This window comes from Acyrthosiphon pisum, chromosome A1, assembly GCF_005508785.2.
Source record: "Acyrthosiphon pisum isolate AL4f chromosome A1, pea_aphid_22Mar2018_4r6ur, whole genome shotgun sequence".
Classification (NCBI taxonomy): Eukaryota; Metazoa; Arthropoda; class Insecta; order Hemiptera; family Aphididae; genus Acyrthosiphon; species Acyrthosiphon pisum.
This window is the reverse complement of record NC_042494.1, coordinates 107,519,580-107,532,304: the sequence shown is the minus strand read 5'-3', so window position 1 is coordinate 107,532,304 and position 12,725 is coordinate 107,519,580. Positions and strand designations below refer to the sequence as shown.

The following is a 12,725-nucleotide window of genomic DNA, read 5'->3' as shown; positions in this document are numbered from 1 at the left end:
TATGTCCAATACTTTCAAATATTTCCCTATTATATTCTATCCACAAACCACAGTTGGTTTATTTGAACTTGAATCACAAGGAGTAACACTTATTTTTGGTGATGGAACAGGCAGCACAATATTATCTTTCCTCATGTATGTATATCTACTTGCGTTATGATTACTTTATTTATTACACTTTATAAATTTAATAATTAATTGTTATGTTTTAATATGAATTGTTTGATGGCGTTATTGAAATGTGTAGTTAAGATTATTTAGCTGTTCTTGCCTGGTCTATAAGGTTCAAGTACAATGTCAGCATTAATGATTAATTTCTATATAATCTCAACAACTTCAGGGTGTTTTAAATTGATACTTATTGCCACCATTTAAAAAGTTTGTAAATTCCATAATAACACTTCTCTAAAAAAACAAACAAAATTAGTTTTAAAAAATATTAAATGACGCATCTACCTAGTAATATCTTCATATCTTTTTTTGTGATGGTAAAGTTACAATACAATAATATTGCTTTAGGAAAAGTACTCACCTTTGTATAATAGTCACATTTTCTCCAAATCAGATAATACAGTTCCAACAAAAGTTACTGGTGCCAGACCGAAAAATTCTAATATATTTAATCCTTTTAATGGCATATTGGTATAAAATTATAATAATCTGAATAAACTATTGAATGATTCTCTTTAATTTTTCTAGAGATATAAAAAAAATAGTAGGCTCTCACTTATACTTTACAATTGTATGTAATTTCTCTGCTTTTCTGGCAGTCTGTATAAATAATATAAATTATAAACCATGAACTACTTACTAATACATAGGACTGGACACTGTATAAAATAAGGTGGCTATAGAGTTGTACGGTGGTCGTACGTTTGCTACATAACTGCATTTTGGTAGCATTTTTCTATTCTGTGCTGGTAATAAAATTTTCGTATGTGATAAGTCATAGTGTTAACCAATAACTGAACAAAGTCACAACGATAAAAAATTCAAAAATGAAAATCAATGTCAAACCTTTTATATTTTATATTTATTATTATTTACCATATACAGTGTGTTCACGAAGTTAGTCGTCATTGCAAGCACTTTCTCTTTGTTGCCAGTCTTTGCTCATTATTGCAATCATTATTACTCGCCCATGCAATGATTAGTTTAATAACGAATGATTAATGATAGATATTTTCCAAAAGTTCATGTTTTTATAATAATTTGTATCATAGTAAAAAAGAAACAATAGGTACGTACAATTAAAATAAAATAAAACTGAATTTAATAATATTTTTAAAAATTATACCTAGCTCTAATTCCGTCAATTTTGGGTTTAGAACACAAGTTGATGGATCAAAATTACTTGAAAAATATCGATCAACCCAAAAATAATATTCAAAATAGGGGTTACTATTTTAAAAAAATGAAGTTTTAATGCGCATGCGCAAAATACATGATTTAAAAAAATTTTAAGTAATAGGAATTTATGATCGGATGATCCATTAGTCTTGTTGAACGTCCCACAAACAGAATTGTAAAATGTTTACAGAGTAATGAGTAATAAAGTGTTCCCTTAGGTAACAGTTACTAAAATTAAACAGAACTATTTGGTTTTAGTTCGTTTATTGGATGTAAAGGTTCAATTCCATTTTCATATGAACTAGTGATGTTTAAAAGTTTAATTATAAGGAAAAATGTATCATTGAACATTAATTTTTAGTTTTCAATACCAAATATAATGGTTATAGACATTACCATTAATTAACATTATTGATATAAAATCACTAAAACCTAAAGCCTTTCGACATTTTGATGTATTTAATTACGTGGATTAATGGTATAGCAGTATAGTACCATGTTTTAAAACAAATTTACTCCTGTTTGCCCAAGACTAAGCAATAATTAAAAACCAAATACTTTAAACATGTATATTGTAATTTTATTGAATTTCGGTTTTGATATTTGTTAAAAAATAAAATATTTAAAAAATTTCGGGGGGGTCTGGACCCCTCCTTATATACGGCATTGTCTATGCGTACAACTTTGTGACCGGTGTCCCACCCTATCCCTGCCTGGAATGTCCAGTCATAACTCATATGTAATTCGTGTTATTTTTTTTTATCAGTTTCAGAGGCCGTTTAGGCCCATTGCCGCAATGCACACTTCCTTCCATACAGGGGCAGCTCCAGAGTCTTGGTTAGGGAGGGGGGGGGGTGGCAAGTTATAATTTCAAAAAATACGTACGCAAAGAGAAAGTCTCATATTTATGTAAATTGATATGTATCCATACAAATGTCAGACTCGTGGCATATTATATGTGCTTTAAATTGTTTACACGAGTGAGATGGGTATGGCTCCATCCATAGTATTAATTGATCTATAAGCTTAAGGTATCAGCAATCAAAAGATCAACTTGATAATCAAACACTTAAGTTCGGCAACCAACTCAGAATCTTTTTATTCAAAGTGTCCTAATAAGTCATAAGAAGGTTAGTTAGGTAAACCTATGGTTAGTTGAAGCTATAGTGATGATAGACGACTATCATCACTGGTCGTGAGCTTTGCAATAATCTTTAACTACTAAATATACAGGTATTCGATATTGTAAACATAACAATGAAAGAAAATATTGAAATATTATTAATTTGGTTAGGTTAGGATAGGACAGGAAATTAGGCATTAAATGATTATCATAGTTTTTAACACCGCCTTAAAGACTGTCAGCTAGAGTTGTACCAGTATAGGTAATTAAAAACTTAAATAGAGCCAGCTTTAATTAATGATTTTTTTACCACAACAAATTATAAAATGTATTTAAAATATAACAAAATATTATTTTATAAGAGTTTATGAGGTTTTCAATACTGTATAATTATTTCGACATTTATTTTTTGTTTTTTAAAATTCATTTTCCTGCAAGCACCTACACCACTACCCTTTCATTTTTTTTTTTTTATGATTTTAACTCAGCAATTTTATTTTTTTGTATAGACTTGAAAATTGATAACCTAGTACCCTCTGTATTATCATTCTTTGATATGACCTAATTATTGTGAATGGTATTTTCTGTTTAAGAATCTGGAGTATTGCAGTTTGCTTTTAGATTCTGAGTGAAACGATATTATATTATAACGATAACGTATTGATTTTACAATGATGTATGTTTTTTTTTTTTTTTGTGCCTGTCATCACCTTAAGGATAGTAAAAATTCTTGGATTTTCTTCAGCAGTATCTTTTCTGATAGGAAAGTGAATCTAGTTGGTACTTAGGGGGGGTCAAAAGTAAAATTTTCCAGTAGTTCAACAGCGCCGTGAAAAATAAAATAAAAATTAAGGAAAAACGGGAATTTTTACGCAAAATCTGTTTTCTAGAAAATTGATTTTGGTTTTTGGTGTAAAGTTACAAATAACCGTAGATACATGAAAATTTTCACTGGTTGTTTATATTTCCATTTTCTATACATGATAACATTTTCAAAATATTTTGATTTGTTTTAAACTATTTAGGGACATTTTCAGTTTCCAATATTATTAGTTTTTTTTTCTATGAATGCCAATAAAACTTTATTTGTTGAGTAAAAATACTTGAAAATTTAATGCAAGGTTCTTATTATATTGTTTCAAAGGTAGATGAAAAAAATTAAAAATCCTTAGTCACAGTTTTTTTTATTAGCATTTAAAGTTCAAAAATTGACAAAATATGTAAAAATCACGAAATTTAGCAAATTATTTTGGGTTAAGAATTCTTAAAAGTTTTTATTTTTAAATCTAAAGCCCCGTTCACACGATCAAATAATTTGTCAAATATTTGATGTATGTCAAACTTCAAATATTTTAGAAATGGTTCTAAAATATTTGGAGTTTGACAAACGTAAAATAAATATTTGACAAATTATTTGATCGTGTGAACGGGGCTTAAGAGTTGAAAATGTAGTACAAGATTCCTCATAATATTGTCTACCTTTATCAAAAAACAAATGTATACAAGAAAGTCAAATTAAATATTTATGAGCGTTTGAAATTCATATTTTTACAACATTTGATATTCGCTCGATTTCTCATGAGAAAATTTTCTTATTATATTATTATTAAAAAAACGAATGATTGTAGATATTTTAAAATTTCACTGAATGTTTATATTAGCATTTTTTATACACGATAAAATTTTGAAAATAATTTGACTTTTTTTGAGCTGTTTACGGACATTCTCAGTTTTCAATTTTAGTTTTTTTTTTCTATAAATATCAATAAAGTTTTATCTGTTGGGTCAAAAAGTTTAAAAATTTAATGCAAGCCTCCTGATGTATTGTTACAATAGCAGTTGAAAAATATTAAAAATACAATGGCACAATTTTTTTTTGTGAGCATTTCAAAATTGAATTTTGACAAAATGTATCAAATTTAAGATTCAATAATTATTTTGTGGTAAAATTTATAAATTGGTCAACTTTTATATCTAAGGATTGAAAATTTAAAACAAGATTCCACAAAAGTAGTTAATTCTGTTACCGAAAAATCTAAAAAAATACATAAGCACAGTTTATTTTTATACTCATTTTAAATTCAAATTTGGACGAAATTACATATAAAAAAACATAGAATAACTATTTTAGTTATTTTGTTGTGATTGTATAATATTATTCGTGGGTACTTGAAACTTCTAAAGTATACTATTATATATCTATGATAGTATCACGGTTTGTTGTTGATGTATGTATTTTTTGCAACAAAAATGCAATTTTCTTAACCCTGTGACCCGCTTGGGGAGGTGTTGCACAGCAAGCCGGGGGATATTTTCGTTTTTAATTGTCCGAGTGACCCCGCTCGGTGACTCGGTGCAATAAAAATGCAATTTCCTTAACCCTGTGACCCACTTGGGGAGGTGTTGCACAGCAAGTCGGGGGATATTTTCGTTTTTAATTGTCCGAGTGAGTGCAGCGAGCGAGTGACCCCGCTCGGTGACTCGGTGCAACAAAAATGCAATTTAAAAAATACTCTGTATGTAGGTGGACCGGGGTTAATTGTTGAAATTGATGAATCCAAATTCGGAAGGCGAAAATACCACAGAGGACATCGCGTTGAAGGCCAGTGGGTATTTGGTGGAGTTGAACGCGAAACGGGTCGTTGTTTTCTCGTACCGGTAGAGAAGCGTGACAAAGACACGTTACTCACTATTATTAAAGAATGGATTTTGCCAGGAACGTTAATAATCAGTGATTGTTGTAAGGTAAGTTCGTGTTTTAATTGATTTAACTCAACTGTGTTAAATTTCAATGGGTTCAATGTTTTTAGAGTTATAACTGTTTAAAAGACGAAGGGTATAGTCATTTGACAGTTAACCATTCCATAGAGTTTAAGAACCCGGAAAATGGCGCACACACCAATAACGTCGAAGGAATGTGGCGTCATGCTAAAGCTTCCATGACACAGTACTCCAGGAAAAAAATTTTTATGCAGGTTATTTGGCCAAATATATGTTCCTAAAGGTTTGTCGTTCTTCGGGCCTAAACCCTTTGGTTGAATTTTTCAAACTTGCGGCACAAGTGTATGACCCAAATGGGCAAACTTACGACACAGAAATAATTCTGATTCGGGTTCCGACGACGACGAGGAAAATGACTTTTTTAAATTAAAATTGTACCTACCTTCTTAAGTTTTATAAATAAAATTGTAACTACCTGTTTACCTGTATTACATTTTTTCATAAATAAGGCAACTTTTAATACCTGTAACTCTAAAACTAAGCCAGATAGCACAATTCTGACTTCACTAAAAACGTTTCCATCTAAAATTGTATATATTTTAAAAAAAAAAATATTAAAAAAACTGATTTTCAGCTAATTTTAGAAAGGATTTATTATTAATTTTGAAAATGGTATTTTTCAATGTTTACGTGCAAAAACTTCAAAAGTAAGTATGTTAGGTAAGTTTTGATTTTACCAATCTATTAAGCGTTAAAAACCACACATTTCGAAAAAAAAAAAATCTAAAAATATTCAATTTTAAATATTTTTTTTTTAAAAAAAAACGCGTAACGAAAAAAGGACGTTTTTGAAGTTTTTGATCAATAACTTCAAAACTAAGTTTGTCCGGGCTTATTTTTTTTTACATTCTTATAAAGCACCCTAAAACACACATTTTGGAAAAAAAAAATTTTTTTTAAATCGATAGGTTGCTAAACTAGAGTCGTTCCTTTTTCTGCTGTATACAATTCATGTGTGTAAATAAATTTTACATTCCTGTAATTTATTGTTTACTTCCATTCAAAAACTTAGAAATGTGCCAATATATGTGGAATGAAATAAAATTATTATGTAAAAATTTAGCTGGGAAAAAACTAGATGTAAAAAATTTCCATGCAGATTTTGAAAAACCTGCACATTGTGCTGTTTTAAATATATTTCCAAATTGTAAAATTGTGTGCTGCTTTTTTCATTAAAGCCAAAGTTTTTATCGTAAAATTCAAAAACATTATTATCATTATTTACATAATAAATACAAAGAAGAAAACTCAGAAGATGGAAATTGCTTAAGATATTTTTATGGGTTAGCTTTTTTACCACCATCTGAAGTTGGAGATGGGTAATGGGTATGCACAATTGATGTTTATTGCTCCCAATATCGAACACGTTACTCACTTTGCTGACTATGTTTTGAATTATTACATATCAGAAGATGCAGATTTTCATCCTACTATTTGGGCAGCAGAACCTTCAAATTCACCACGCACAACAAATGGTCCTGAATCGTTTCACTCTCATTATAATTCACAATTTTATATGCCCCGTCCAAACATTTTCCAAGTAATTGACGTTCTTAAAGATTTCAAAATTCAAACTATGCTCAAAATATCATCAATTTCAAATAATAAAGTTAATATACAAAGAAATGATAGGTACACTTAAAAAACACAACATACTACACGCACGATGGACACAATATAAAAACGGTCAGATAACTCAATTTGTACTTGAAGATTATTGGACAAATGTTTCAAGCAGCTCGAATTTAAATAGTTCATAAAAACAAACTTTTTCGTAGTTCAGTCGACTCGTATTTGAAAAACTAATAATTCAACACATTTTATATTGTACTTATTTATATTTTTATCTTTAAGACAAAGTAATCATAAATAAATATTATTATAAAAAAAAAACATTAATATTGGAAAATTAGAAGCAGCATTTTTAACCATGCCAAAGACAGTCCTAAGCCTGTTAAAAATAAAATGGGAAGGAAAATGCTGGTCCAAACGAGTTGTATAAAACTAGTCCAAACGGGTCTTCAAAATTGGTCCAAACGAGTTGTGTTTTAGAAAAATTGGTCCAAACGGGTCCTGCCCATAATATTATACATTAATATATTTTTTTTCGTACAAGGGCTTCATTTAAAACTGGTCCCTGGGCCTCAAAATGTTTTAATCCGGGCTTGGGTAGATGTAGATTGCCTACCTGATAATATACGGTTCACATTACCATAAGCGAAACTCAAGGGTGGGATGGCCAAAAATTAAAATATAATATAAACGCCGGGTTATTCAGCTAGGAACATTATATACCTGTGGGCGTAACCGTTTACCGCCAAAAGTTATATTCCTATTTCTGCCAAAAAAAATTAATAAGTTATTTAAGATATTTTTTTTTTTGAAACCTTAATATCAATTATGTCCCACACTCCCACGCTATTATTATTATTTTTATATAAATAATTTAAGACAAATAAGAAATGAGGAATACCTACATTCAAAAACACATTCATGGGTATTTAGCTTGGTTTGAGTTTGTTGAACAAATCTCTTTTTCATATAATCAATAGATAATGTGTTATAACTTAAAATATGTTTGAATTTTTGTACTTTTTACACAGATATATATAATAATACTTATAGATATATCTGTGACTTTTTATTAAGTTTTATACGGGTATAGTGTCCTCCTAAAAACAAATTATCTGAAAATGTGTAATATAATCAATTAGTAATTAGTTTGAATTATAATTATAATATAATAATAAATATTCTAAATATTTTAATATTAATCTACAGTTAAAATAATAGTTTGCTGATATCCATATACGGTTACACGTGTAACCTATAGGCTTTATCCTTTAACCTTTATCTAAAATATAATTTTATATTTCTTAAAAAAATGTAAAAAATGTTAAACATTTTTAGCAATATAAAATATTACATAGAAGTACCATACTGCCATGTGTGCAAAATTTAGTCCATTTCAATATAATAAGACAATAATCTACTATAAATTATAACCTATAAACTATAAAGTATAGTTGTCATTTACAAAGTCACTTTTAAATCTCTATTTATTTTTAGATTCTGAATTAAGAAAAGGATCGGATCTATTGGTTTTGCAATGATATTTATTTTAATTTTTTAATATTTGGACATTTTTTCAGGTTGAACTTAGTCCAAAAGTTATGTTCATTCACTGTATGTCTGTATTTCACTATACCTAGTTCAGAAATTTACAAATTGTCTCTTTGAAAATGTTTAGCTGCAGCATTTATAATAAAACTTTAAAGATAATATACAGTACCTATTCATCGTTACAGTATTTGTCAATACAGTATAATCAATTTTTAAATAATGTTAGTTTAAACATAGTGTTATATAATTTTATATAATTCACGTGTGGAAAAGTGTCCCTATATTTTTCAAAAATATTTACCTACGTCTTTGTTTTGTTCCTAAGTCATATATTATTTTCTATTTTAAAAATGTATATATTATTATATTATAAATAAATAGGTAATACTGATAATGTCATCTTATTCAATAAAATGTTATATCAGAACAAAAACTAATCAATACAATTTTAATATTTTGATGCCTAAAATGAAAAAAGTGAAATTATTGGTCAGATGTCATGGAAAATCTGGAAAACGGGTCAGATTATCCTTATGAGTTATGCTTCCCTCAAAACCGGGAAAAATTGTTTTATTTTTGGTATCTTATAAAAATGTTATACTTAAATCCAAATTTTGACCAATTTTTTTTATATTAGGTGTAGGTGTGAACTAATAAAAGAGAGTTTATTTTAACAAACAGAACTGAACAAAAAATTGTTCCAGATAATGATTATTTTGCAAATGAATATAAATATTATTATATAAGATTGTCATATAACCAAAAATGTTTGTATAAAAAATACTAAATTTTTTATATTTGTATTAAAACTTAACATAACATGATGTACAAACACAGAAAATAAAACCGTTTAACACACAAAAACTCACATAACCACCTTGCAAAAACTATGATACCCAACTATAACCTGGATTTTGAGTCTTGAAATATAGTCTTATTTTCAAATAGTTTATTGATTTCTATTTGTGTATATCCAATACTTTCAAGTATTTCCCTTGTATTCTGTCCACAAACCACAGTTGGTTTATTTGAACTTGAAACACCAGGAGTAACACTTAATTTTGGTGCTGGAACGGGCAGCACAATATTATCTTTCCTGATGTATGAATTTCTACTTGCGTTATGAGGATGCTGGTCAACTTCATCCAGTTCTAACACAGGAGTTACACAAGCATCTTTTGAATCAAAAATCTAAAATCAATAAGATTTATATTTAAAACATTACAATAAAATGTGTAAAAATATTGTGTTACTTACATTGCACCATTCTTCTCTTGTTTTTTCTTTAAATTTGTTTGCAATAATTACTCTATTACCCTCAAAATTATCCATCTGTTCAATGTCATTGATGTTCAATCCTAGTCCTTTGATGAACTCTTGATAAAATGCTGGTTCTATTGCACCGACAGCCATCCATTTACCATCTTTGGTTTCGTATGTATCATAGAAGTGCATTCCTCCATCCAGTCTAATTATAGTGATGAATAATAATCATATTACACCTTATCATCTATTTAATTTCAAAAAGTTTACAAACAAATTTTGTCCCTTTGATTTCCCCCAAATCATTGATTCTTGTGAACACATCAACCAACTTCCGACATAAGAAATTCCTTCAGTTATGTTGGCGTCGACCACCTGACCTTTTCCACTTTTGTATCTTTCTATGACTGCCATTAAAATTCCCATTACGCATACCATACTACCGCCCGCAAATTCAGAAAAATTTACGGGAGGAACAGGTTTTGAATTCTTTGAACCATACAATGACAACAAACCTAAAAATTAAAAAAAAAAAAAAATTGAAGAAGTTAATGTAGTACATTTGTAGTTTTTAAAAAGAAAAACTTAAACCAACCTGACATGGCTAAATAATTTATATCATGTCCAGCTCTCTTTGCATATTGTCCATGTGAACCATACCCATTCAATCGAGCATATATTAAACGAGGATTTTTGGCAATCATTACATCGGGGCCTAATCCCAGTTTTTCCATTACACCTTATACATTTATACATTTAATAATTAATTGTAATATATTGATATGAATTATTTAATGGCTTTATTATATCCTTTAAGATTGTAGCTATGATTAATTAGCTGTTCTTACCGGGTCTATAAGGTTCAAGTACAATGTCGGCATTAATAATTAATTTTTGTGTAATCTCAACACCTTCAGGATGTTTTAAATTGATACTTATGGACTTTTTACCACCATTTAAAAAGCTTGTAAATTCCAAAATAGCACTTCTCTACAAAACAAACAAAAATAGTCTTTCAAATATTAAATGTACCTCTGCCTAATTAAATATCAGAATCTTTTTTGGGATAGTAAAATTACATTACAATAATATTGCTTTAGGTGATGTACTCACTTTCTGTATTACAGTCACATTTGCTCCAAAATCAGATAGTATCGTTCCAACAAAAGGTACTGGCGCCAGACCAGAAAATTCTAATATGTTTAATCCTTTTAACGGCATGTTGGTCAAAATATGATTATCTTTAATCTTTTTTGAGATATAAAAAAATAGTAGGCCTTCACTTATACTTTACAATTGTATATGATTTCTCTGCTTTCCGGCGGTCTGCCTATATATAAACAATATATTATGAATTAATTATTTTTTTATAATCCCAGGTCAAGGAAGAGTAACAGAATAATTTTCTTATAATTTATTTTGTGGTAGAATCGTAATGTTCTAATTTCCACGAATTAAAATTAAAAAAAATAATATACCACATTATAATTTATTCACCCGTAACAATAATACTATCATATAATTATTAATTCATTAATCATAGGTTCGTCTGATAGCAATAATTAAGGGATTAACAGTTGTATATATCTTAAACCGTGGTATACAGTAATTGAACTAGACGATCGAAAGAGTGAAAGTTAATAATATTGTAATAAACCTTGGATCACATTATGCTAAGGATGTAGTTGTGCGTTTTGCATATTATAATATAATGTACCTATTATTTTTTCATGTATATTACGATGTATTATAAATTATTATGAACTAACTCCAAAATAAGTATAATATATTATATAGTAACTATATAAATTATAGTACTCTATATTTAATATATTAATTATATAGAATTATTGGCGAAACTATTCTGTGATGGACAGTGAAATTAGATCGACATCAGTCACGGACTATAAGATAAACAGTTAACAGGACTGGAAAGTAGGCACGGATAAAGATACTATGGTTGCACAACGAGCAATAATATGACGGCACCAAATGTTCTTATCAAGTTACATAAATACATACATAGTATCCATACATAAAAAGTCGCGACATACTAGCGCTCCACCGTGGCTAGGTAACCCGGTTTGGTTACCGTAACTTAATAGTAGTTGTAGAGGGCGCTAGTAAAACGCGACTTTTTGTCAGAATTGATAAGAACATTCGACGCCGCTCTGTGATCAGCACTGTGATCCGATATGGGCCGTCGTGCAACCACGATTAAAGATATAATATCTAAATAAGATGTTGCATGACAAAATAGATCTATTTTGTCATGGTATGTTGAATCTGTTGATCAAATACTTAAAAAATATAAAAACATATTTTTATTATGTCTACTATCTATGCATTTCAATGTTAACCTACTTTTAAATAGTAATAAACTTACGACTTATGGTACTCAAAAATCTAAAAATAATAATAAAAAACTAAAGCAAAAATCTTATACGGCTCCATGCTACAAAAATTAGCAATAGTTGAACAGTTCAAAACAAAAACGATGTCGCTTCGCTAAGTGCTAACCGTAACATATTTAAGTCATAAAGATTGAAGCACTGTAATAATTACTTATGCATTTTATTTACCAAAATATGCAAAAACAATTTTTTTCTACCTGTACATGACGTTTTTTTATTTAAAAAGCATAAACCAAATGAAACAGAAGCAACTAATTTATAATTATTTATTGTATATTTGTAATAGTAGTCACTGCTAGACTGAATATATTGCTGTAATGATGTTCTTTCAAATGTTTAAACACGAATGACGGGTGGTTGGAACAAGAAATTAATTATATTGACTTGTCGTACACTCGTACTAATGAAAAACAAAAACAATGTAAAGGTAATCCTATCGGGTAAATGGATATTTTCCCCCCATTTTTTATTAAGTTTATTATTGACTAATAACGTTGAATTTAATAATATAATATTATTTATTATTTAATATGAATTTTTTTTAATAAAATATAATTTATGCATATTATATTCCATATATTTGATCAACTTAACTACTTACTTGAAACAATAAAAAATTTCAAAAAAAAATAAGTAGGTATAAAGTAAAATATAATTAATAGTTAATGAAA

General features: G+C 28.4%; 1 protein-coding gene and 1 long non-coding RNA gene across 4 annotated transcripts; both read right to left on the bottom strand.

Annotated features, from left to right (window-relative positions):
* Window positions 1-19: 19 nt before the first annotated feature.
* Window positions 20-2,195, bottom strand: LOC115033819. Its single transcript, XR_003839132.1, has 3 exons — window positions 1,048-2,195; window positions 812-965; window positions 20-695 (listed from the first exon to the last, which is right to left on the bottom strand). It is a non-coding gene; the product is annotated as an uncharacterized LOC115033819 (long non-coding RNA).
* A 6,948-nt stretch (window positions 2,196-9,143) lies between these two features.
* LOC100167089 (alpha-methylacyl-CoA racemase) lies at window positions 9,144-11,373 on the bottom strand. Of its 3 annotated transcripts, none has more exons than XM_029487994.1 (7): window positions 11,358-11,373; window positions 10,754-10,970; window positions 10,489-10,630; window positions 10,236-10,379; window positions 9,915-10,155; window positions 9,635-9,845; window positions 9,144-9,568 (listed from the first exon to the last, which is right to left on the bottom strand). In XM_029487994.1, the coding sequence occupies exons 2-7, from the start codon at window positions 10,859-10,861 to the stop codon at window positions 9,278-9,280; spliced, it is 1,137 nt and encodes a 378-aa protein (XP_029343854.1). In that variant the 5' UTR covers window positions 10,862-10,970; window positions 11,358-11,373; the 3' UTR covers window positions 9,144-9,277. The 3 variants fall into 3 exon arrangements, with proteins under 3 accessions (XP_029343854.1, XP_008187425.1, XP_008187426.1); XM_008189203.3 differs by lacking the exon at window positions 11,358-11,373 and adding an exon at window positions 11,119-11,311; XM_008189204.3 differs by lacking the exon at window positions 11,358-11,373 and adding an exon at window positions 11,138-11,311.
* Window positions 11,374-12,725: the final 1,352 nt, after the last annotated feature.

Coding starts and splice junctions, on each gene's coding strand:
- LOC100167089 (XM_029487994.1), bottom strand. CDS start 10,861: ATGCCGTTAAAAGGATTAAACATATTAGAATTTTCTGGTCTGGCGCCA. Junction 10,631..10,753: donor ATGTGACTGTAATACAGAAA/GTGAGTACATCA, acceptor TTTGTTTTGTAG/AGAAGTGCTATTTTGGAATT. Junction 9,846..9,914: donor AAATCAAAGGGACAAAATTT/GTTTGTAAACTT, acceptor CACTATAATTAG/ACTGGATGGAGGAATGCACT.